Here is a 25,849-nt window from a genome sequence, read left to right as displayed (position 1 = left end):
CCCGCTATCATCCAGAAGGCGAACTCAGTACAGGTGCATCAAAGCAGTGACCGAGAGACTGAAAAACAGCTTCTATCTCAAGGCTATCAGACTGTTAAACAGCCTCCACTAGCATTGAGTAGCTGCTGCCAACATACTGGCTCAACTCCAGCTCACTTTAATAATGGAAATTGATGGAAATTGATGTCAAAAATGTATCACTAGCCACTTTAAACAATGGCACTTAATATAATGTTTACATACCCTACATTACTCATCTCATATGTATATACTGTACTCTATATCATCTACTGCATCTTACCATCTTTATGTAATAAATGCATCACTAGCCACTTTAAACTATGCCACTTTTGTGTTTACATACCCTACATTACTCATCTCATATGTATATACTGTACTCGATACCATCTACTGCATCTTGCCTATGCCGTTCTGTACCATCACTCATTCATATATCTTTATGTACATATTCTTTATCCCTTTACACCTGTGTGTATAAGGTAGTAGTTGTGGAATTGTTAGGTTAGAGTACTCGTTGGTTATTACTACATTGTCGGAACTAAAAGCACAAGCATTTAGCTACACTCGCATTAACATCTGCTAACCATGTGTATGTGACAAATAAAATTTGATTTGATTTGATTTTGAACTGTCTAGGACATTGGAAAATCAGAACAGGTATGATGCAGTTCTAAGAAAGAAATGTTGAATACTCGTTTCTGATTGGCTTGAAGGGCATTCTAGAGTGTGCACTATTTCTCAGTAATGCACGGCAATAACAACAGTTATGAAGTAGTTCCAACAAAAACATACCAGTCGTTAGTCCAATTTGCCTGGATGCTAGACAAACACTTTGGTTGCTAATTCTACTCATTTCTAATTGGCTCGAAGGGCATTCGAGAGTGTGCATCATTTCTCAGATGGCGCCATAAAATTCAGATTGTTTAAGTATCTTAATGCTAACCCTAAGGCGTGTAAAGCAGGGGTCTTCAAACAGGGATGTGCAAAAATATCTCTAAAAATAAATGTGGATTACAGTTTGTAACCAGCTAAACTAGCAGAAATGTGTTTAGAGTCACCTTTCTAGCAGATAGGCTACGTTAGAGTTTACACTTCCTCTTCAGTTATAACTGTGGGATGGTCATCTACCAAATCTATGCATTTTTTATATCTTGATTACTTCCTTTCCATTACCATTCACCTGGTGATAATACAAGACATGAAAACATGCTGTTTCGGGAGTCTTCCAGTCACTGCACTAACACTAGTTAGCAATGGCTCACGAAACTACCTTCAGATTTCACAACTACATCAATTGTATCCATGAGTTCATCTGACAATGGGCTTAATTGTCAAAATCCCACGCCATCCCTTAAATATACTTAAATAACACAGTATGCAGTGCAACACCCATGCATAAGTGTCATCTGCCATCAGCTTAAGGGTCAAGTACTGCACTTCAATGCCATTTTATGGTGGATAGAGTTGAGTGATGATTACAGACCCACATAAAAAGAGACTGCCATTCAAGATAGTATTGAGATATGAGTCATATGTGAAGACTAGACTTCAAGTTGAGAAGTACTGCTGATATTCATTATTCAACTCTAACCAGTATTGCAGGATCCATTTTCTCCCTGGTAAATGACTGATTTTCATTGATTGTAAGTAGAGTCATCTCACTTGGTGTCCCAGGACTGAGTCAGTCCCTGATTACAGCAGATGGATAACAACCAGCAGAGTTGTGGAACTCAATGGCTGGACTTCAATACCACATGGAGAAGTTTTATTAGTATTACAAATGCGCCAATGAATGTGTTTTGTATTCTGTTGATACGTGTATTACTTACTCTATCAATCTCTGTGCCATAATGTGATCTATGGGAGTAACTCTAAATACATTTAAATCAATAAGAGGGATGTGGGAACTTCAAAGTGAGAGACAAGTCTTGGTGTTCTTGGGTTGGTGAATGTGTGTCATCAGGATGAAACAAACATAGTAACTCAAATTGAGGAGCTCCAGTTTACATAAAGGATGTTGGAATTACCCTTATCTCCTTTCCAACATTAACAAATGTGTGAATCGTCATTAGAATTATGAACTACCTACCATATCCCTCAGCAGAACAGTAATCATTCCATATTTTAAATGAATGAAGAAAAAAATTATGGAAGTTTCTATTTCTTCTTGGTCTGGATGCAATATGGTACTGGCTAGACAAACTGTATATTTATTTTTTATTTTTGAGCATTTGTTGTTACCGTTTCTCGGAATGGACACTAACCCCAAGATCCAAACACAACTAAACGTGCAACAAGGTGGACAAGTAAGAGTAAGAGTTTCCAGCAGGGCTCTCACAAGAGATGCTACATTAACAAAGTTAGCTGGCCCATCCATCCATCAGTGTACTTTGGGTAATTAACAATCCATGTATTCCATTACAAGTCATTAAATGAAGAGGTAATAATGGATTATTGGCAGCTTGTTTTAATTGCTAGATTTATACTCAGATAAAGGGACAAACTATAGATATAGCAATAATCACTTCTCTATATAATCACTTCATTGTTTTCTCTATTATAATTTAAATACACTTCATGAAATATTTTCTTTAGCTTTTTCCAGACATTTTTTGTATAAATGTTTATTAAATGATAAGCATGTGATACATTTCTAAATAATGCATCCAAACCACTCTTACAATTAATGGGCAATTCCGGCACTGTTGAACCTCATTTTCATAATCTCCAGTACCATACCAGTGTCTACATGTGTTAAAAAGCCATGCAACATTCTGATATACACCACCACTGGTAGCAACCTGTATTAGAGCTAATGTTTGCTTTGCCCTAGCTAGTGCATTTAGCTAAAGGGCCTTTAACCTAGCCAGCTAACTAGTTAGCGTTTAGCATTAGCGATTAGCTTTAGGCACATGCCAGCTTCCTTAGACTAACTAACTCGCGTTTTGCAAAGAGTAAGATACACAAACTAATATTATGATAAATGAAACTTGGAATCATTTTTAGAAGAAATGTGGAAAACAGTATCGTTGTTGTTTTGGAAGAATCTGTCGAGTGAATTCTGAGAGAAACAGGCACAGTGCGGAAGAACTGTCTGTGTGCTGCCTGCCCATTGAGTGACAGAGGGCGGGAGTTCAGCCTGTCTTGTTTAAACAGTGTAGAGAGAGTTTTGCGGAGAAATACTGTTACGCATGGACTTTTTTCCATCATTTTTTGGGGTGGATCGGTCTCACGTTGCTCCCAAAATAAAACTCCAAGTCGCTCAGCAAAATATTTGGTCGTACTTTAAAGCCCTGGCTGGTGATTGAAAAGTGGGGGAATTGCCCTTTATCTCTTCATGTGCTACCACTATCGGAGCGCAGCTCAAACCAAAGTTCTGACATTACTAGGGCAAAGTAATAATTTTTATCTCAATTAAAAAATATATTTGGATCTTTCATCAAGGCATTGTATTCTAGTCAATTAGAGCATGTCCCTGAGTCCACCTAATCAAGGCAAGACAAGGAGGTAACAAAACAAACGCTGCGCTGTGGTCCTTCCATCGCGCCACCACGCACGCTCACACAAAAACTCTGGAAGAATTATTCTCTGATTATTTCCCAGTCCAATTAATATAAAACAGTAATTAGAAAAACCCTTGCTGCTTGACGGAGCTGAACTGAACCAGTCAAAAGGGACATCACTTTGGGTGAAAGATCAGCCAATCGAGACCGGCCGTGTTGAAGTTATGCCACATGTGTTGCTGTGGACACCGGTGGGACCTTTGGAGTAGCTGGGGTTGGTGAAGATACAAAAATACCTGCTCAGAAAAGCCGCACCAGGCAGGAATGTGGAAAGAAAGGAAATACCAGGAAATGGCAGGTGAAAGGAATGTTCTTTTTTTAATGTTGTATTCATGCTCAAGGTGAACTCTAACAACATACTACTTACTACACTACGTGCATCTTTAACCCATTACATATGCTTACCGTGACTTGACCCACAAACACGTTGGCCTTCTCCTCCTGGACAGTGAGGTTCCTGGGCAGGGTCAGGTCAAACTTAGGGTCGTTATCATTTACATCAGTCACCACTATGTTCACTGTGGTGGTGGAGGTCTGGAAACAATGACAGAGAGAAAAAAACAAGTTGATCATGTGTGTGTATATGCGCACGAACCTGCATGCATGTGTCTGTGTACGCGCACAAGCAGACAGACATACTGTATTTGCGGTAGATTGGAAAGCTTTGAAAGAAATCAAAACTAAATTCTAAAACTAAAAGACATTCTGTATGATGATACAGTTTAAATAATTCAATGACAATTTGCAAAACAAAAGCCAAAGCAGCAGGGTATCAAATATTTTCAAAAGAATTGGGAAATTAATTTATCTGAAGCAGACTTACAGAACAGCACCTGTGATGACTAGGCAAATACAAATATACTGTACTCATAAATACATAATGTAATGAAGTCAATGCTGAGACACTACATCAAATAGTTACTGAAACTAACTCACACAGATTTCATCTTCACGGAGAATGCAGAGAATACAATATTACTAATGCAACAGGTTGTGAGCATTCTTACAGTATGTTTGTGGATATACTGTACAGTGTGCAATTATTATCACATAATATTAACTGTTTGAGGGCAAAGTTCTATTTGACTTCATCATTGGCACTCCAAGTGAACTTTTGTGATTGAAAGGGACCCAGCATCCAAGACTATCATCAGTTGTTGACTGATACTGTAGGACAGGGTTTTCCAAACACGATCCTGGCCCCCCCTGTCCCGTCCCCCCAATGGGTGCACTTTTTGTTTTTTGCCCTGGCACTACACAGCTGATTCAAATAACCAACTCATCATCAAGCTTTGAATATTTGAAACAGCTGTGTAGTGCTAGGGTAAAAACCAAAATGTGCACACGGGAGGGGGGGTTGCCATGTCCTACCCAGCTGTAGGACATGGCAGTCCCTTCAATAGAGGAGGAGGATCCTCTGTATCCCAATGCTGCTAATAATATACGATTTGGGAAGTCACAGTGTACCATTATAGTGCAGTTAACCTTCAAACAATGACACCAGTATACAACCCTCCAAGGCCCTCGTATAAATCACCGGGAAAGATAGCTGAATATGCACAACATATAATCCCATCATGCATTGAGGCAATGCTGTGCTTACACAATGGCGCAAAATGGCCTCCTTGGGGAGGAAAGGAAAGGATACAATGTAAAACAAATAATTCCCGGGAGGTAGGCATCCTCCTCGCCTCATAAAGCATTTCAGATATAGGAGAGGAGAGAAGTGACCTGGTTAATGTCAACTTCATTTCTACATAGTGTACAGGGAACATCTTTGATATCGTTTCCTCTTTTTACACCCATAATCACCTTTTTTCTCAAAGATTGTCCAAATACAGCTACAGCACCCCCCTGTACAACATCAGATGCCAGTCCATTTCTCTCTGTGAGAGGTTGAAGCTTTACAACATCATAGCATGTCATCTCTCTGAGAGGTCGAAGCTTTACAACATCATAACATGTGATCTCCCTCTGTGAGAGGTCGAAGCTTTACAACATCATAACATGTCATCTGTCTCTGTGAGAGATTGAAGCTTTACAACATCATAACATGCCATCTCTCTGTGAGAGGTTGAAGCTTTACAGCATCATAACATGTCATCTGTCTCTGTGAGAGATTGAAGCTTTACAACATCATAACATGCCATCTCTCTGTGAGAGGTTGAAGCTTTACAACATCATAGCATGTCATCTCTCTGTGAGAGGTTGAAGCTTTACAACATCATAGCATGTCATCTCTCTGTGAGAGGTCGAAACTTTACAACATAACATGTCATCTGTCTCTGTGAGAGCTTGAAGCTTTACAACATAACATGTCATCTCTCTCAGAGAGGTCGAAGCTTTATAACATGTCATCTGTCTCTGGTGAGAGCTCGAAGCTTTACAACATAACATGTCATCTGTAAGAGGTCGAAGCTTTATAACATCAGTACATGTCATCTCTCTCAGAGAGGTTGCATTTCGAGAAAAAAAAGAGAACAGAGAAGAAAATAATAGCTACAGTGGCCTGGTTAATTAATAAATAAAGGTAAAAAAAATAAAATAATAATAATTAAATAAAATTGCCTAATGTGAACCATGCCTCGATCAAAAGAGATCTCAGAAGACCTAAGATTAAGAATAAAGCTGGAAATGGTTACAAAAGTATCTCAAAAAGCCTTCATGTTCATCAGTCCATGGTGTTAGGATCTGAGAACATGAAAATATATTTATTCATGTCACTAATGGAGTGCTAAGGTTTAGAGGGCCTACACCATAATATAAATGGTTATAGGAGGAAGGTATATAGTGTGTGCAACTAAGCTTGGAATGTGTTGAGTGCAGGGAAGTGATTACATGTGGTCGGCATTGATAAGGGGTGAGAGCCATGGATTAGTGATGAAGGGGGGTTGAGGTCAGGTTAACTTAAGGGAGAAATAGAAGTTCATGGCCTGTATCACTAGTGTCCTGCCTAGCAATAAAGAACGATGTTTGTACAGATGGGTAGGAGGAGACTCAGCCTAGGAGAAAGGGTTAAATATCAGTGATTGTGTGAAATGCCTGAATTACAGCTGTATTGACCCTTTGGGAAGAATTAAACTTGGTTAAGCTTCACTGAAAATAAGAAACAACAATGATAAGACAAATTGTCTATGAATGGAGAAAGTTCAGCACTGTCGCTACTCTCCCTATTAGTGGCCGTCCTGCAAAGATGACTGCAAGAGCATAGCACACAATGCTCAATCAGGTTAAGAATAATCCTAAAGCTAAAGACTTACAGAAATCTCTGGAACATGATAACATCTCTGTTGACGAGTCTACGATATCTAAAACACTAAACAAGAATGGTGTTCATGGGAGGACACCATAGAAGAAGCCACTGCTGTCCCCCCAAAAATAGTGCTGCATGTCTGAAGTTTGCAAAAGTGCACCTGGATGTTCCACAGCGCTACTAGCAAAATATTCTGTGGACAGATTAAACTACAGTTGAGTTGTTTGGAAGGAGCACACAACATTATGTGTGGAGAAAAAAGGCACAGAACACCTACAGTGGGGCAAAAAAGTATTTAGTCAGCTACCAATTGTACAAGTTCTCCCACTTAAAAAGATGAGAGGCCTGTAATTTTCATCATAGGTACACTTCAACAATGACTGAGAAAATGAGGGGGAAAAAATCCAGAAAATCACATTGTAGGATTTTTAATGAATTTATTTGCAAATTATGTTGGAAAATAAGTATTTGGTCACCTACAAACAAGCAAGATTTCTGGCTCTAACAGACCTGTAACTTCTTCTTTAAGAGGCTCCTCTGTCCTCCACTCAATGCCTGTATTAATGGCACCTGTTTGAACTTGTTATCAGTATAAAAGACACCTGTCCACAACCTCAAACGGTCACACTCTAAAGTTCACTATGGCCAAGACCAAAGAGCTGTCAAAGGACACCAGAAACAAAATTGTAGACCTGCACTAGGCTGGGAAGACTGAATCTGCAATAGGTAAGCAGCTTGGTTTGAAGAAATCAACTGTGGGAGCAATTATTAGGAAATGGAAGACATACAAGACCACTGATAATCTCCCTCGATCTGGGGCTCCACGCAAGATCTCACCCCGTGGGGTCAAAATGATCACAACGGTGAGCAAAAATCCCAGAACCACACGGGGGGACCTAGTGAATGACCTGCAGAGGGCTGGGACCAAAGTTACAAAGCCTACCATCAGCAAGGTCATTGAAGATGAAACGTGGCTGGGTCTTTCAGCATGACAATGATCCCAAACACACTGCCCGGGCAACGAAGGAGTGGCTTCGTAAGAAGCATTTCAAGGTCCTGGAGTGGCCTAGCCAGTCTCCAGATCTCAACCCCATAGAAAATCTTTGGAGGGAGTTGAAAGTCTGTGTTGCCCAGCAACAGCCCGAAAACATCACTGCTCTAGAGGAGATCTGCATGAAGGAATGGGCCAAAATACCAGCAACAGTGTGTGAAAACCTTGTGAAGACTTACAGAAAACATTTGACCTCTGTTATATACCCTTTGTTGGCAATGACAAAGTATTGAGCTAAACTTTTGTTATTGACCAAATACTTATTTTCCACCATAATTTGCAAATAAATTCATAAAAAATCCTACAATGTGATTTTCTGGATTTTTTTTCTCATTTTGTCTGTCATAGTTGAAGTGTACCTATGATGAAAATTACAGGCCTCTCTCATCTTTTTAAGTGGGAGAACTTGCACAATTGGTGGCTGGCTAAATACTTTTTTGCCCCACTGTACATCAAAACCTCATCCCAACTGTAAAGTATGGTGGAGGGAGCATCATGGTTTGCAGTTGCATTGCTATCATCGATGGAAAAATTAATTCCAAAGTATATTAAGACATTTTGCAAGAGAATGTCAGGCTATGTGTCCGCCAATTGAAGTTCAACAGAAGTTGGGTGATGCAGCAGGACAACGACCCAAAACACAGAAGTAAATCAACAACAAAATACGCCTTCTGGAGGGGCCCAGTCAGAATCCTGACCACAACCCGATTGAGATGCTGTGGCATGACCTCAGGAGAGCAGTTCAAACCAGACATCCTAAGAATATTGCTGAACTGAAACAGTTTTGAAAAGAGGAATGGTCCAAAATTCCTCCTGACTGTTGTGCAGCTCTGACCCGCGACTACAGAAAAGGTTTGGTTGAGGTTATTACTGCCAAAGGAGGGTCAACCAGTTAATAAATCCAAGGGTTCATATACTTTTTCTACCCTGCACTGTGAATGTTTACACGGTGTGTTCAATAAAGACATGAAAATGTATAACTGTGTGTGTTATTAGTTTAAGCAGACGGTGTTTGTCTATTGTTGTGACCTAGATGAAGTTCAGATCAAATTTACGATTAATTTATGCAGAAATCCAGGTATTTCCAAAGGGTTCACATACTTTCTCTTGCCACCTTACATCCAATATAGGCCCCCTCTCTTCCTTCACATTTCATGATAGCGCAGACACTAACTGTTCTATGATGGACCTCACATCTCCCAGCTCCTGAAGGCTAATTAGGCGTGGGTCTTGCGTGGGCGGGCGTTATCAAAGCCCATCATCTCCTTGCTCCAGTTCTTTATGGCTGGATATGGCCATCAGTCGTATGCTGATTAATGAGCTCCTTTTATTTATTTATTAGAAGAAATACATGTCTGTGATCTCCCCTCTCTGTCAACACAGTCCTTAAGACATGGCGAGGGTGCCAACGGTACGGCCTTTAAAGTGTCAACCCGGTTGGAACTTGTGTGTGTGTGTGTGTGGATGTGGTGAGGTTTGATGAGCTGTGTAGGCTGCCACAGTCACCGCATCTGAGTTTTTAATTTTTTTTAATTTAACCTTTATTTAACTAGGCAAATTCTTATTTACAATGTCGGCCTACCAAAAGGCAAAAGACCTCCTGCAAATAAAAATCAAATCAAATTGTATTTGTCACATACACATGGTTAACAGATGTTAATGCGAGTGTAGCGAAATGCTTGTGCTTCTAGTTCCGACTATGCAGTAATAACCAACAAGTAATCTAGCTAACAATTCCAAAACTACTATCTTATAGACACAAGTGTAAGGGGATAAAGAATATGTACATAAAGATATATGAATGAGTGATGGTACAGAGCGGCATAGGCAAGATATAGTAGATGGTATTGAGTACAGTATATACATATGAGATGAGTATGTAAACAAAGTGGCATAGTTATTAAAGTGGCTAGTGATACATGTATTACATAAAGATGCAGTAGATGATATAGAGTACAGTATATACGTATACATATGAGATGAATAATGTAGGGTATGTAAACATTATATTAGGTAGCATTGTTTAAACTGGCTAGTGATATATTTTACATCATTTCCCATCAATTCCCATTATTAAAGTGGCTGGAGTTGAGTCAGTGTGTTGGCAGCAGCCACTCAATGTTAGTGGTGGCTGTTTAACAGTCTGATAGCCTTGAGATAAAAGCTGTTTTTCAGTCTCTCGGTCCCAGCTTTGATGCACCTGTACTGACCTCGCCTTCTAGATGATAGCGGGGTGAACAGGCAGTGGCTCAGGTGGTTGTTGTCCTTGATGATCTTTATGGCCTTCCTGTGACTTCGGGTGGTGTAGGTGTCCTGGAGGGCAGGTAGTTTGCCCCCGGTGATGCATTGTGCAGACCTCACTACCCTCTGGAGAGCCTTACTGTTGTGGGCGGAGCAGTTGCCGTACCAGGCGGTGATACAGCCCGACAGCATGCTCTCGATTGTGCATCTGTACAAGTTTGTGAGTGCTTTTGGTGACAAGCCGAATCTCTTCAGCCTCCTGAGGTTGAAGAGGCGCTGCTGCGCCTTCTTCACGATGCTGTCTGTGTGAGTGGACCAATTCAGTTTGTCTGTGATGTGTACGCCGAGGAACTTAAAACTTACTACCCTCTCCACTACTGTTCCATCGATGTGGATAGGGGGGTGTTCCCTCTGCTGTTTCCTGAAGTCCACAATCATCTCCTTAGTTTTGTTGACGTTGAGTGTGAGGTTATTTTCCTGACACCAGACTCCGAGGGCCCTCACCTCCTTCCTGTAGGCCGTCTCGTCGTTTTTGGTAATCAAGCCTACCACTGTTGTGTCGTCCGCAAACTTGATGATTGAGTTGAGATGATTGCGTGGCCACACAGTCGTGGGTGAACAGGGAGTACAGGAGAGGGCTCAGAACGCATCCTTGTGGGGCCCCAGTGTTGAGGATCAGCAGGGTGGAGATGTTGTTGCCTACCCTCACCACCTGGGGGCGGCCCGTCAGGTAGTCCCGTACCCAGTTGCACAGGGCGGGGTCGAGACCCAGGGTCTCGAGCTTGATGACGAGCTTGGAGGGCACTATGGTGTTAAATGCCGAGCTATAGTCGATGAACAGTATTCTCACATAGGCATTCCTCTTGTCCAGATGGGTTAGGGCAGTGTGCAGTGTGGTTGAGATTGCATCGTCTGTGGACCTATTTGGGCGGTAAGCAAATTGGAGTGGGTCTAGGGTGTCAGGTAGGGTGGAGGTGATATGGTCCTTGACTAGTCTCTCAAAGCACTTCATGATGACGGAAGTGAGTGCTACGGGGAGGTAGTCATTTAGCTCAGTTACCTTAGCTTTCTTGGGAACAGGAACAATGGTGGCCCTCTTGAAGCATGTGGGAACAACAGACTGGGATAGGGATTGATTGAATATGTCCGTAAACACACCAGCCAGCTGGTCTGCGCATGCTCTGAGGGCACGGCTGGGGATGCCGTCTGGGCCTGCAGCCTTGCGAGGGTTAACACGTTTAAATGTTTTCCTCACGTCGGCTGCAGTGAAGGAGAGTCCGCATGTTTCCGTTGCGGGCCGTGTCAGTGGCACTGTATTATCCTCAAAGCGGGCAAAAAAGTTATTTAGTCTGCCTGGGAGCAAGACATCCTGGTCCGTGACGGGGCTGGTTTTCTTTTTGTAATCCGTGATTGACTGTAGACCCTGCCACATACCTATTGTGTCTGAGCCGTTGAATTGAAATTCTACTTTGTCTCTATACTGACGCTTAGCTTGTTTGATTGCCTTGCGGAGGGAATAGCTACACTGTTTGTATTCGGTCATGTTTCCGGTCACCTTGCCCTGATTAAAAGCAGTGGTTCGCGCTTTCAGTTTCACGCAAATGCTGCCATCAATCCATGGTTTCTGGTTTGGGAATGTTTTAATCGTTGCTATGGGAATGACATCTTCAACGCACGTTCTAATGAACTTGCTCACCGAATCAGCGTATTCGTCAATGTTGTTGTTTGATGCAATACGAAACATATCCCAGTCCACGTGATGGAAGCAGTCTTGGAGTGTGGAATCAGATTGGTCGGACCAGCGTTGAACAGACGTCAGCGCGGGAGCTTCTTGTTTTAGTTTCTGTCTGTAGGCAGGGATCAACAAAATGGAGTCGTGGTCAGCTTTTCCGAAAGGAGAGCGGGGCAGGGCCTTATATGCGTTGCGGAAGTTAGAATAGCAATGGTCCAAGGTTTTTCCAGCCCTGGTTGCGCAATCGATATGCTGATACAATTTAGGGAGTCTTGTTTTCAGATTAGCCTTGTTAAAATCCCCAGCTACAATGAATGCAGCCTCAGGATATATGGATTCCAGTTTGCAAAGAGTCAAATAAAGTTCGTTCAGAGCCATCGATGTGTCTGCTTGGGGGGGGGGGAATATACACGGCTGTGATTATAATCGAAGAGAATTCCCTTGGTAGATAATGCGGTCGACATTTGATTGTGAGGAATTCTAAATCAGGTGAACAGAAGGACTTGAGTTCCTGTATGTTGTTGTGACCACACAACGTCTCGTTAACCATGAATCATACGCCCCCGCCCCTCTTCTTACCAGAAAGATGTTTGTTTCTGTCGGCGCTATGCGTGGAGAAACCGGCTGGCTGCACCGACTCCGATAGCGTCTCTCCAGTCAGCCATGTTTCCGTGAAGCAAAGAACGTTACAGTCTCTGATGTCCCTCTGGAATGCTACCCTTGATCGGATTTCATCAACCTTGTTGTCAAGAGACTGGACATTGGCGAGTAGAATGCTAGGGAGTGGCGCGTGATTGTATAGGGAGTGGCGCGATTGCTAGGGAGTGGCATGCGACTGTATGTAATGAAACCTAAGATGACCTGGGGTACCAATGTAAGAAATAACACGTAAAAAAAACCAAAAAACTGCATAGTTTCCTAGGAACCCGAAGCGAGGCGGCCATCTCTGTCGGCGCCGGAAGCTGACAGGGGCTGGGATTTACATAAAAGGGGCTGGGATTTACAAAAAAAAAAAAATATATATATATATATATATATATATATATATATAAATATAAGACAAAACGCACATCACGACATGAGAGACACGACAACACTACAGAAAGAGAGACCTAAGACAACAACATAGCAAGGCAGCAACACATGACAACACAGCATGGTAGCAACACAACATGACAACAACATAGTAGCAACACAACATGGTAGCAGCACAAAACATGGAAAACATTATTGGGCACAGACAGCAGCACAAAGGGAAAGAAGGTAGAGACAACAATACATCACACGAAACAGCCACAACTGCCAGTAAGAGTGTCCATGATTGAGTCTTTGAAAGAAGCAATTGAGATAACACTGTCCAGTTTGAGTGTTTGTTGCAGCTTGTTCCAGTCGCTCGCTGCAGCGAACTGAAAAGACGAGCGACCCAGGGATGTGTGTGCTTTGGGGACTTTTAACAGAATGTAACTGGCAGAACGGGTGTTGTATGTGGAGGATGAGGGCTGCAGTAGATATCTCAGATAGGGGGAGTGAGGCCTAAAAGGGTTTATAAATAAACATCAACCAGTGGATCTTGTGACGGGTTTACAGAGATGACCAGTTTACAGAGGAGCATAGAGTGCAGTGTTGTGTGCTATAAGGAGCGTTGGTGGAAAATCTGATGGCCGAATGGTAAAGAACATCTAGCCGCTCGAGAGCACTCTTACCTGCCGATCTATAAATTATGTCTCCGTAATCTAGCATTGGTAGGATGGTCATCAGAATCAGGGTTAGTTTGGCAGCTGGGGTGAAAGAGGAAACCAAGTGTAGATATAACTTTAGTCTGCAGCTTTGATATGTATTGAGAGAAGGACAGTGTACCATCTAGCCATACTCCCAAGTACTTGTAGGTAGTAATCACACCTGTGGGCATTCTTCTTACCAAACTTCATGACCTTTGTTTTGGAGGTGCTCAGTATACGGTTAAAGGTAGAGAAAGCTTGTTGGACACAGTGTTTAACACAAAATCAGCTGAGTATAAGACTGTATCATCTACATATAAATGGATAAGAGAGCGTCCTACTGCCTGAGCTATGTTGTTGATGTAAATTGAGAAAAGCGTGGGGCCTAGGATCGAGCCTTGGGGTACACCCTTGGTGATAGGCAGTGGCTAAGACAACAGATGTTCTGACTTTATACACTGCACTCTTTGAGAGGTCAAAGACCCCTCGGAGACACCAATACTCCTGAGCCAGCCAACACAAATGGAATGGTCTACCGTATCAAAAGCCTTGGCCAAGTCAATAAAAATAGCAGCACAACATTGCTGAGAATCAAGGGTAATCGTGACATAATTGAAGACCTTTAAGGTTGTAGTGACACATCCATAACCTGAGCGTAAACCAGATTGCATACCAGAGAGAATACTATAGACCTCAAGAAAGCCAATCAGTTGAAGTTTTTTTCCAACACTTTTGATAAACAGGGCACATAGTATAGGCCTATAAGTAGGATTGCGAAGGGTTGGAAACTTTCTGGTAAATTCCCAGAAATTTTCCGGAATTTTTCTATTGGAAGTTAATCCCTGGAATTTGGGGAATTTTGTTTAAATTCATTAAAAAAATTTAGCTTATAACAGTGAACCTTTTTTTGTGGGATACACATACTGTAAGGCAATTATAGATCTTGTGGCATATTTTGGTTGAACTATCGCCAATTGAATGGAATTGTAACCCTCTGTATGCACAGTGCATTCTTCCATCACATGTACAGCTGATTCTCAAGATCTTGCACACTAATGACATACTATTGAGCCCACATAACTACACTGTCAGAGCCAAGGACTACATGCTTTCTGGTTAGTTTTGATTACAATACTGGGTGGGATGAATATATTTTATACGATATACATTTTTTTTATTAACTAGTAAATAGCAACCTACAGCAAAGTGTGTTTAAATCATTTCTAACTTGTTAACAATTTCTACTAGTTAGGTTTTGCTACCATGTTTCATTTTAAAACATCTTACAAAGGAGTTGTTTAATATAACTGCTTAACTATTTATCTGTACATGGAATTGTATTTGTTATTTTTCCACCAATCTTTACAGGAAAATGCCACGGCACTATCTGATGTGTGGAGACATTTCATTGCAGCTAATGTAGAAGGAAAATCTGTGTGCATTTGCAAATATTGTGCCAAATCATATGTGAAGAATGCAACAAAGATGCAGAATCATCTGGTCAAGTGCATAAAGTTCCCTCAGTGCTCACAACATTTACATTACATTTACATTTAAGTCATTTAGCAGACGCTCTTATCCAGAGCGACTTACAAATTGGTGAATTCACCTTCTGACAAGCAACCTCTGACAAAAGTCCCTCCGCTTCTATTTGAGGTGAAAGTTATGAATCAGACACCTTATCGATAGCAACAGCTCATATTCCTCCTGGAATCAGATTTTTTTTTTGACTCAATGGTGGAACGTAGTAAGAGAAATGCTGATGACTTGCTCGAGCTGTGTATGCAACTGGTTTACCTTTGATGCTCACAGGCAATGTGTATTGGAAGAGATTTCTCAATGTTCTTCGCCCAGCATACACCCCTCCAACCAGACATGCTTTATCAACTAATTTGCTGGATGCAGAGTTCAAGTGAAGGTCAAGCAAATCATAGAGAAATCAGACTGTATTGCAATCACCTCTGATGGGTGGTCGAATGTTTGCGGGCAAGGAATAATTAACGTCATTAGCGTCATCTTCACCCCTCAACCAGTATTCTACAAGAGCACAGACACAAGGGACAACAGACACACCGGTCTCTACGTTGCAGATGAGTTGAAGGCAGTCATCAACGACCCTGGACCACAGAAGGTATTTGCACTGGTGACAGACAATGCTGCAAACATGAAGACTGCTTGGTTTAAAGTGGAGGAGTCCTACCATCACATCACACCCATTGGCTGTGCTGCTCATGAATTGAATCTGCGCCTCAAGGACATCATGGCACTGAAAACAATGGATACAGTCTACAAGAGAGCCAAGCAAATGGTTAGTTATGTGAAGGGTCATCAAGTTATAGCAGCACTCTATCTCACCAAGAAAAGGGAGAAGAATAAGAGCACCACATTGAAGCTACCCAAGAAATGGCCATATCACAGTCTGCCGATATGGATAACCCCATCAAGAGGATCCTCCTGGATGATGCATTTTGGGAGAGAGTGGTAAGCAGTCTGAAACTCCTGAAACCTATAGCAGTAGCCATTGCATGGATTGAGGGAGACAATGCCATCCTGTCTGATGTTCAGACTATGCTTGCAGATGTCACAGAAGAAATCTGTACTGCCCTGCTCACTCCACTGTTGCTCCAAGCAGAGGAATCTGCAGTTCGGAAATACATGAAGACTTCTGCCTGAAGCCCATACTTGCCGCAGCGTACACATTGGACCCCAAGTATGCTGGCAAGAGCATCCTATCTGGTGCAGAGATCAACAAGGCCTATGGTATCATCACTACCGTGTCTTGCCATCTTGGACTGGATGAGGGCAAGGTTCTTGACAGTCTAGTGAAGGACACTTCCAAGCAAGGGCTTTGGGATGGAGATGTAATATGGCAGTCATGACAACATACCTCATAATTCACCTGGTGGAAGGGACTTTGTGGATCTGAGGCTCTTTACCCTGTTGCCTCAATCATCCTCCAAATCCCACCAACATCAGCTGCCTCAGAGCACAACTGGTCCTTGTTTGGGAACATACACACCAAAGCACACAACAGGCTGACTTATACAAGGGTTGAAAAATTGGTGGCCATCTGGGCAAATTTAAGGCTCTTTGTGCCTGACAATGAGCCATCCTCAACAAGGTTGGGAACTGACAGTGAAGATGAGGCCTCAGAGTCTGATGTTCAAGAGAGTGACAAAGCTTTCGTTTCTAGACTATAATTTTACAGATGTATGTTGAAAACTTTTTGGGGAGATGCGATGGATCATTGGGGATCATTCAATATTCCCTTTCTTTTGTTTTATTCATTTGCATATATTTCCATTAATTCCCATATATTCCCATGGAAAGTTTCCACCTTTGAATATTCCCCAAAATGTGCAACCCTACCTATAACAGTTAGGATCATCTTGATCTCCCCCTTTAAATAAAGGATGAACCGTGGCTCAAAATGCCTTCCAAGCAATGGAAACCTCCCCCGTAAGGAGAGACAGGTTAAAACGGTTTGAGATAGGCTTGGCGATGATAGGGACAGCAACCTTAAAGAAGAAATCGTCTAAATCATCTGACTCAGATGTTTTTTGGGGGTCAAGTTTCAGCTCCTTTAGCACCTCAGACTCAGTGACTGCCTGCAGGGAGAAACTTTGAAAAAGAGGGAGAAGCATCAGGGCTAGTTGCATTAGAAGGGGTGGGAGATGAGGAAATGTTGGACAGGCAAGGAGTTATGACTGAGTCAATTAGGAATCCTGACTTAATTAAGTGGTGATTATAGAGCTCAGCCATGTGCTCCTTGTCAGTAACAACCACATCATCAACATTAAGGGACAAGGGCAGCTGTGAGGAGGAGGGTTTATTCTCCAGGTCGTTAACCGTTTTCCAGAATGTCTTGGAGTTAGACCCACAGAGAGAGAACTGCTCCTTAAAGTCACTAACTTTGACCTTCCGGCTAGCCTTAGGGCAGTTATTTTGTCATTTGCCTGAACGAGAGCCAGTCAGCCTGAGTATGCGTGTGCTGAGCCTTTCGCAAATGCAATTATTGAGGTGGAGTAACTCTGAAAGATCACAGTCGAACCAGGGGCTGAACCTGTTTTTCATTTAAATTTTCTTTATGGGGGCGTGTTCATTAACAATACCACTGAAACTATCAAAAAATAAGGTCTTCGACAGAAGTGGTTCAAGCTGATTCTATACCATTTTTACAGAGGCCAGTTCTTGAAGGAAGACTTGCTCATTAAAGTTTTTTAGTAAGCGTCTATGACAAATCAGGACAGGTCGTTTCACTGACCAGCCATTACGAACATGATCACTAAGGGCATTACAGAAAACACCAGACTGATACCTATCAGGATTATTTGTGAGGATAACATAGAGGAGAGTAGCCTTTTGAGGGTTAAGTACAGTGGATTATCTACCAACAGTACTTAGCCTCTATGGACGATGGGTTAGTTCTTTAGTCAACTTGGCAACATAATATTACACTAGCCTGCAGGCTATTAATTTGGGGTTATTTGATTTCTGAAAACGAATGAAAAGCCGATCATTAATTGTAAACTGAACATTCTTTTCACACGGGGATCGTTTCAATTTATGAATTAAATTTCCATTGAATTCATAAATTGTATCACAGCCTAGTACAGCAACTGCACCGCCCTCAACCGCAAGGTTCTCCAGAGGGTGGTGCAGTCTGCACAACGCAGCACCGGGGGCAAACTACCTGCCCTCCATGACACCTACAGCACCCGATGTCACAGGAATTCCAAAAAGATCATCAAGGACAACAACCACACGAGCCACTGCCTGTTCACCCCGCTACCATCCAGAAGGCGAGGTCAGTGCAGTTGCATCAAAGCAGGGACCAAGAGACTGAAAAACAGCTTCTATCTCAAGGCCATCATACTGCTAAACAGCCATCACTAACTCAGAGACTGCTGCCTACATTGAGACCCAATCACTGGCCACTTTAATAAATGGATCACTAGTCACTTTATACAATGCACTCTAAATAATATCACTTTAATAATGTTTACATATCTTACATTATTCATATCATATGTATATACTGTATTTTATACCATCTATTACACCTTGTCTATGCCGCTCGGCCATCGCTCATCCATATACTTACATGTACATATTCTCATTCAACCTCATTCAATCATTTGCTCACATCGTATATAGACTTGTTTATACTGTATTATTGACTGTATGTTTGTTTTACTCCATGTGTAACTCTGTGTCGTATGTGCCGAACTGCTTTGCTTTATCCTGGTCATGTCGCAATTGTAAATGAGAACTTGTTCTCAACTTGCCTACCTGGTTAAATAAAGGTGAAATAAATAAATAAATAAATAAATAACCTTTTAGATTTGTGTGTATTGAGTAGTTGTTGTTTTCCAAATCAAAATAACATTTGATTTGGAAAACTGACCTCAATAGTCTGTGATCTGACCTCAATAGTCAGTGTCTGCTAGCAACACTTGAGTTGGATATGGAGCTACACGCTTGCATCTGCTTGATATTTATCAGTGTAATGTACTGTTGGGGCACATTGACAGAAGTGTGGTGCTGTGTGTGTAATGGTGTGTCCATGCCTGAAGATGAGGTTGTAGATTTGACTGTTTGATTGGAGGGGAATCGGGAGGGGGGCCCTCCATACATGCGGTAAGGAGATCAATGGAACGCAGACCGTGGGGGATAGAAAAAGGCGCCGGATTGGCACGCATTCAACATGTCTGATCTAGCAAAGTGGATATTCGTCAAATCTGTCATGATTTATGTATTGTAACAGGCCCACAATGTGATTACTTAAGTCCAATTTGGATATATGTTTTCACTGCATAACATGTAGAAGTTGTCCCTTTTCAGGTTTAGAATAAGTGACTGCTAAATGCTAACTCCTGTTCATATAAGCTGGTTGAATAGGATGATTCCACTCGTTCGCAAAGAGGCAGGTGCGATAATAACTCCGTAATAAAGAATATAAGCGTTCTGAGCTCTGATCAACACTGGGAACGCAATAATAAGTGGGTCAAGGCTAATTAACAAAATAAAAGGTGAGTAAATGCTATTTCACAAATAAAAAGCTGTGTAAATGACATTTACACTCCTCTACATCGCTGATTATATTTATATGGTTGGTCAACCAAGGTTTGCCAGTGCTGTGATAGTGTAAAATAATGAATTTGAAGAATTGATGCACTGTATGTTTGTTACTTAGCCAACCAGATAGTTTTAAAGGAATGATTCTATACATTTTTTCAAATTAACTGCAAATATGCCAACATTCCATTCAAACAATACAGTCAATTGACATCCATACACTGGCTGAAATCAGTTGATGATAGACAAGTAAATGTAAATGCAACAAGTACAGCTTCATGTATTTTAGAGGCTATTTATACAGAAAATGTGTATAAAACCTGTATAAATTGTATTTATAATTGTATTACAATATTTCAGGTTGACATTAATTATATTACACAATTTCTGATATATCACATGGCTTATATTTATTTTCCTGCATATGTAAAATTAGGATTATGGCTCTATTGCCATTAATTCCAATTAGAATGGTTTGGATTTCTCCCTGACCAATATGGCTGCCATTTTTCCATCCATTCTGGAAGTTTGAGGATTTATGGGTCCTGCAAGTATGGAACGCCATTTGGGTCTTTGCGTGTCAAGAAATATACACAGCAAATAATTTGTTTGCGCAAGCCAAGCGCCACCACTAGGGTCAGTAGCACTGTCAAAGCTGTAAATACATATTTTATATGTATATTTTATATATAGATATTTTTTTTCTTTGCAAACAAGTACACACAGCAGCCAGGATGTGTTTACAATACCACATTGGTAATAAGCAATTATTTATTAGACCGAATGGAAAATAATTTGAATTAAGATCAGGATCAAACAAGCAGGATAAAAACTGTTAGCTAGATAGTCCAACATTCTCCCTCACATACAACCATTCCAGAGACAGGGAGAAAGGATGGTATTCCTGCAGCTGCTGCCTGCCAGCTAACCACATCCCAACTTCCCAAGCAGTTGCACCTGATTCATCCTAGCTTGTCAAAATACAGAAGTATATTCAAGCATTTTTTTCAACATTGATGATAGTTTGGAAACTGGAGGTAGACCTCCATACTACTTTGACTTCGGTTTGGAGTATGACAAAGTCAATCACAAATATTTTTTACCCACTTCTGGGGTAGCTATCTACCTAGCTAGCACCAATGCAACCAGCCTGAAAACAATGATCGGAAACTGCAATAATTTGTTATCTTTTAGTAATTTAGTAATCCATATCATGAACAATAAGCTAGGCAACCACTTGTTGTTCTACTATTGAAATCTTACTTCAGTTCAAGAAAATAACTAGCTAGCTAAATAAAGAACTTAACAAGCTAACCAGCTACCTAGCTCTGTTGCTTGGTATGGCTAGTGTGACTTGGCCAGACAGAGTCCGACCATCATCAACCAAATCCGAAAACTGTCTTATTTTTTTAACTAGGGATATTGAAGATGATGACACCTAGCTAGATAGTTAACTAGCTATAGCTACTGAAACAGATTATGTCGTTTTGCTATGTTTTTGGAGAAGGGGATAACTGCATCCCAGAATGGCGACCGTAGTGTATATCTCTCTCTCTCATCAATTGCACACAATCTCTCCCACTCTATAAATCTAACACCATAATCTCCTATTGAACTGTTTCTCAGTCTATTAGACATCTTTTTGTATTTCTCTCAGCCTGTCCACCCTCTCTTCCCTTTGTGACTGCACCTCCTGATGGGCTGCAGGGTCAGACAGTAATTTTCCTGTTCCCATGGGGACTCCATCGTAACAGACACATGCAAGAACACACACACACACGCAACTGATTTTAGATCAGGGTCCTTGCAATCAATGTTCCTTAAAACAAAAATCTGGCACTGAGCAAATTTCAGGTCTGTTGAGCGCAAACTTGAATGTTGTGAAAATTCCAGCATACATTTACTGTGAACACTGAGGCTGTATCGGCATTAAGTTAATAGTTTTAACAGTGGTCGAGTAGGCTGCTGTGGCTATCTTATCCTACTGTAGACCTACCAGAGTGGCCTACCATCAAAAACAATGGAGAAAATACATCCTGTAACATTTTAACATGGAAATAGCTGTTCAATGTGGGCCTACATTCCATGAAATGTGTATATAAACTCAGCAACAAAAAAGTCCTCTCACTGTCAACTGCATTTATTTTAAGCAAATTTAACATGTGTAAATATTTGTATGAACATTACAAGATTCAACAACTGAGACATAAACTGAACAAGTTCCACAGACATGTGACTAACAGAAATGGAATAATGTGTCCTTGAACAAAGGGGGGTCAAAATCAAAAGTAACAGTCAGTATCTGGTGTGGCCACCAGCTGCATTAAGTACTGCAGTGCATTTCCTCCTCATGGACTGCACCAGATTTACCAGTTCTTGCTGTGAGATGTTACCAGACTCTTCCACCAAGGCACCTGCAAGTTCCCAGACATTTCTGGGGCCCTAGCTCTCACCATCCGATCCAACAGGTCCCAGACGTGCTCAATGGGATTGAGATCTGGGCTCTTCGCTGGCCATGGCAGAACACTGACATTACTGTCTTGCAGGAAATCACGCACAGAACGAGCAGTATGGCTGGTGGAATTGTCATGCTGGAGGGTCATGAGCCTGCAGGAAGTGTACCACATGAGGGAGGAGGATGTCTTCCATGTAACGCACAGCGTTGAGATTGCCTGCAATGACAACAGGCTAAGTCCAATGATGCTGTGACACACCGCCCCAGACTATGACGGACCCTCAACCTTCAAATCGATCAAGCTCCAGAGTACAGGCCTCGGTGTAACGCTCATTCCTTCGACAAAAAACATGAATCCGACCGTCACCCCTCGTGAGACAAAAACTTAACTCGTCAGTGAAGACCACTTTTTGCCAGTTCTGTCTGGGTCAGCGATGTGGGTTTGTGCCCATAGGCAACGTTGTTGCCTGTGCTTTCTGGTGAGGACCTGCCTTACAACAGGTCTACAAGCCCTCAGTCCAGCCTCTCTCAGCTTATTGCAGACAGTCTGAACACTGATGGAGGGATTGTGCGTTCCTGGTGTAACTCGGGCAGTTGTTGTTGCCATCCTGTAACTGTCCCGCAGGTGAGACGTTCGGATGTACCGATCCTGTGCCGGTGTTGTTACATGTGGTCTGCAACAGCGAGGACAATCAGCTGTCCGTCCTGTCTCCCTGTAGGCGTCTCACAGTCATAACTGTGACCTTAATTGCCTACTGTCTGTAAGCTGTTAGTGTCTTAACGACTATTCCACAGGTGCACGTTCATTAATTGTTTATGCTTCATTGAACAAGCATGGGAAACAGTGTTTAAACCCTTTACAATGAAGATCTGTGAAGTTATTTAGATTTTTACGAATTATCTTTGACAGACAGGGTCCTGAAAAAGGGACGTTTCTTTTTTTTCTGAGAATAGGTGTACTGCAGCTCAAATTGGTTATACCGCACTGGTCTGTGTAGAGTATGGGCTGAGTCGTGCATGCCAGTGCATTAAAATCCTAGTCCTATGCGTTTTGCCTACAACAACATTTCTTGCATAGTTAGTTTTGTTTTAGTATGTTGCATAGAAAGTAGCTAATATTGCGTTGATTCGATCACAATTGCCACAATAAAGGGACACGTGATAGTGTTAACAGGGAAAACCGTGGTCACCAACCTTATGAGTCAAGATCACTGAGTGAAAATGCAAGCCGAGATCTACCTCAGATTTTTTTTACATTACTTTAAAAAATGTAATAATGTGCGACATTAATCAATTAAAAACAGTACTATAGCAATGAGGTTTGTGCAGTAAGCTATAGGTCCAATACATTATCACCTCATATTGGCTTTGCTTGAATATCCCTGCCAATGCATAGTTGTTTGGGCCATTTTTTTTTATTGACCAAAATATAAACACAAAATGTAAAGTGTTGGTCCGATGTTTCATGAACTGAAATAAAGTATCCCAGAAATGTTCCATTAGCACAAAAAGCTTATTTCTCTCAAATGTTGTGCACAAATGAGTTTACATCCCTGTTATTGAGCATTTATCCTTTGACAAGATAATCCATCCACCTGACAGGTGTGGCATATCAAAAAGCTGATTAAATAGCATGATCGTTACACAGGTGCAACTTGTGCTGGGGGCAATAAAAGGCCACTAAAATATGCTGCTTTGTCACACAACAGAATGCCACAGATGTCTCAGGTTTTGAGGGCGCGTGCAATTGGCATGCTGTCTGCAGGAATATCCATCAGAGCTGTTGCCAGATAATATTATGTCAATTTCTTTACCATAAGCCACCTCAAACAACTTTTTAGAGAATCTGGCAGTACATACAACCGGCCTCACAACCGCAGACCATGTGTAACCACGCCAGCCAAGGACCACCACATCAGGCTTCTTCACCAGCAGGATTGTCTGAGACCAGCCACCCAGGCAGCTGATGAAACTCAGGAGTATTTCTGTCTGTAATGAACTCATTCTGATTGGCTGGGCCTGGCTCCCCAGTGGGCATGCCTGGCTCCCAAATGGGTTGGCCTATGCCCTCCCAGGCCCACCCATGGATTTGCCCATGCCCAGTCATGTGAAATCCATAGATTAAGGCCCAATGAATTTATTTCAATTGACTGATTTCCTTACATGAACTATAACTCAGTAAAATTGTTGAAATTGTTACATGTTGTGTTTATATTTTTGTTCAGTATATATTTCAACATTTTAGATATATGGCTATATGATCACAAAGGTAATAGATCCATTTTTGTATTACTTGTCAGGCACAGCTGAGTTTAGCTAGCATTTAAATAATTTGCTTGTTATTTTTATTTTACTGGGTTGATGGTGCCTGCATCTGATGGTCAGTCACAGCAGATATTCTGAGATATTAAAAAAGAACCAAGTTGCAGGGTAGCCTAGTGGTTAGAGCGTTGGACTAGTAACCGGAAGGTTGCAAGTTCAAATCCCTGAGCTGACAAGGTACAAATATGTCATTCTGCCCCTGAACGAGCAGTTAACTCACTGCTCCTAGGCCGTCATTGAAAATAAGAATTTGTTCTTAACTGACTTGTCAAATAAAGTTAAAAAAAGTAATAACATTGCAAGCCTATAGTTACAGTATATATTTTTTTTAAATTGCAAAGTTGGTTAGAGCCTGTAAGTAAGCATTTCACTGTAAGGTTGTATTCGGTGCACGTGACAAATAAACTGATTTGATTTGAGTACACTTTCCTACTCATTCATTACTGCTGCAGTGCTTGTTGTAGCGCTGAATGGAAATAGGAAGAACGCGCATTTTATGACTTAGAAAAGTGTTGAATACAAAGTGTTGACAAACATGAACTCACTCATAAAAACAGCAGCTCTTAGGTGTATTCACTGACAGTCTCTCTCGTCATGGTTTTAAACGTTTTGAAGTCTTCCAGTATCAACTTTGCTGTAGCTTTCTTTTATACCTGCTAGTTCCTGCATAAATGGTAATCTGAGCCATCCGATTGGCCAGCGGTATGCCTATAGTGCACTTGATTTGCTCTCCGGGCCCGCAGGGAAGGCAGAGTTTGTACTTTCAGACACATGGTTAAAAATGTCAACAGTTGCCTACCCCGCACGCAGGGAAGCTGAATCGGGTGAACCTACCGCCAACAGCCCGAGACTGATAAAAAAATAGGAACACATGGCTTTATAGTTGTTTTTTATACAGAAATGTTTGGCGATCGACTAGGAATGCCCTGGAGATCGACCAGTCCATCGCAATCGTCCGGTTGGTGACCACTGCTCTAGAAAGTTGAGTGAAGTTCAATAATATTTAGTCTGCGTGGCAGTCCCAGGGGAGCTGCGCCCACACACACACACACAGCTTAGAGGGAACATTGCTTACAATCCTTTAATCAACATTAGTACACAGAGGGCCAGAGCTGGTCACCTTATTCTGAGGTCAGGGCACCACTCTCTCTCTGCCTCTTTATTGGTCTGTCACTTCCACTCTGACTTTTCTCTGTCCATTGTGTAGCCTCATTTTCTCCTTCTGTCCTCCTCTACCATCATATTGTCTTTTTAGAAAATGCTGTCTTTCACGCTAGTTAGCATTTGCTAGCGAAACTACCTCTAACGTCCTCCATACTGGACACAGAGACATTCACAATGTTCCTTGCATTGTCTGTTGTGACAGGATTGTTATGTTTGGCATCTCAAGTTTCCACTCAGATGTTGCTTTTGTA

At 41.6% G+C, this 25,849-nt stretch overlaps 1 protein-coding gene across 1 annotated transcript in view; it reads right to left on the bottom strand.

Moving 5' to 3' along the window:
- Positions 1-25,849, bottom strand: part of LOC135511025 (protocadherin-15-like) — a 278,688-nt gene that overhangs the window by 103,004 nt on the left and 149,835 nt on the right. The window contains exon 18 of the mRNA XM_064932482.1: positions 3,990-4,118. Within this exon, the coding sequence (XP_064788554.1) occupies positions 3,990-4,118 (129 nt within the window). The remainder of the gene's footprint in view (positions 1-3,989; positions 4,119-25,849) is intronic.

The sequence above is a fragment of the Oncorhynchus masou genome, chromosome 23, assembly GCF_036934945.1.
Source record: "Oncorhynchus masou masou isolate Uvic2021 chromosome 23, UVic_Omas_1.1, whole genome shotgun sequence".
Lineage (NCBI taxonomy): Eukaryota > Metazoa > Chordata > Actinopteri > Salmoniformes > Salmonidae > Oncorhynchus > Oncorhynchus masou.
This window is presented reverse-complemented; position numbering and strand designations above follow the sequence as displayed.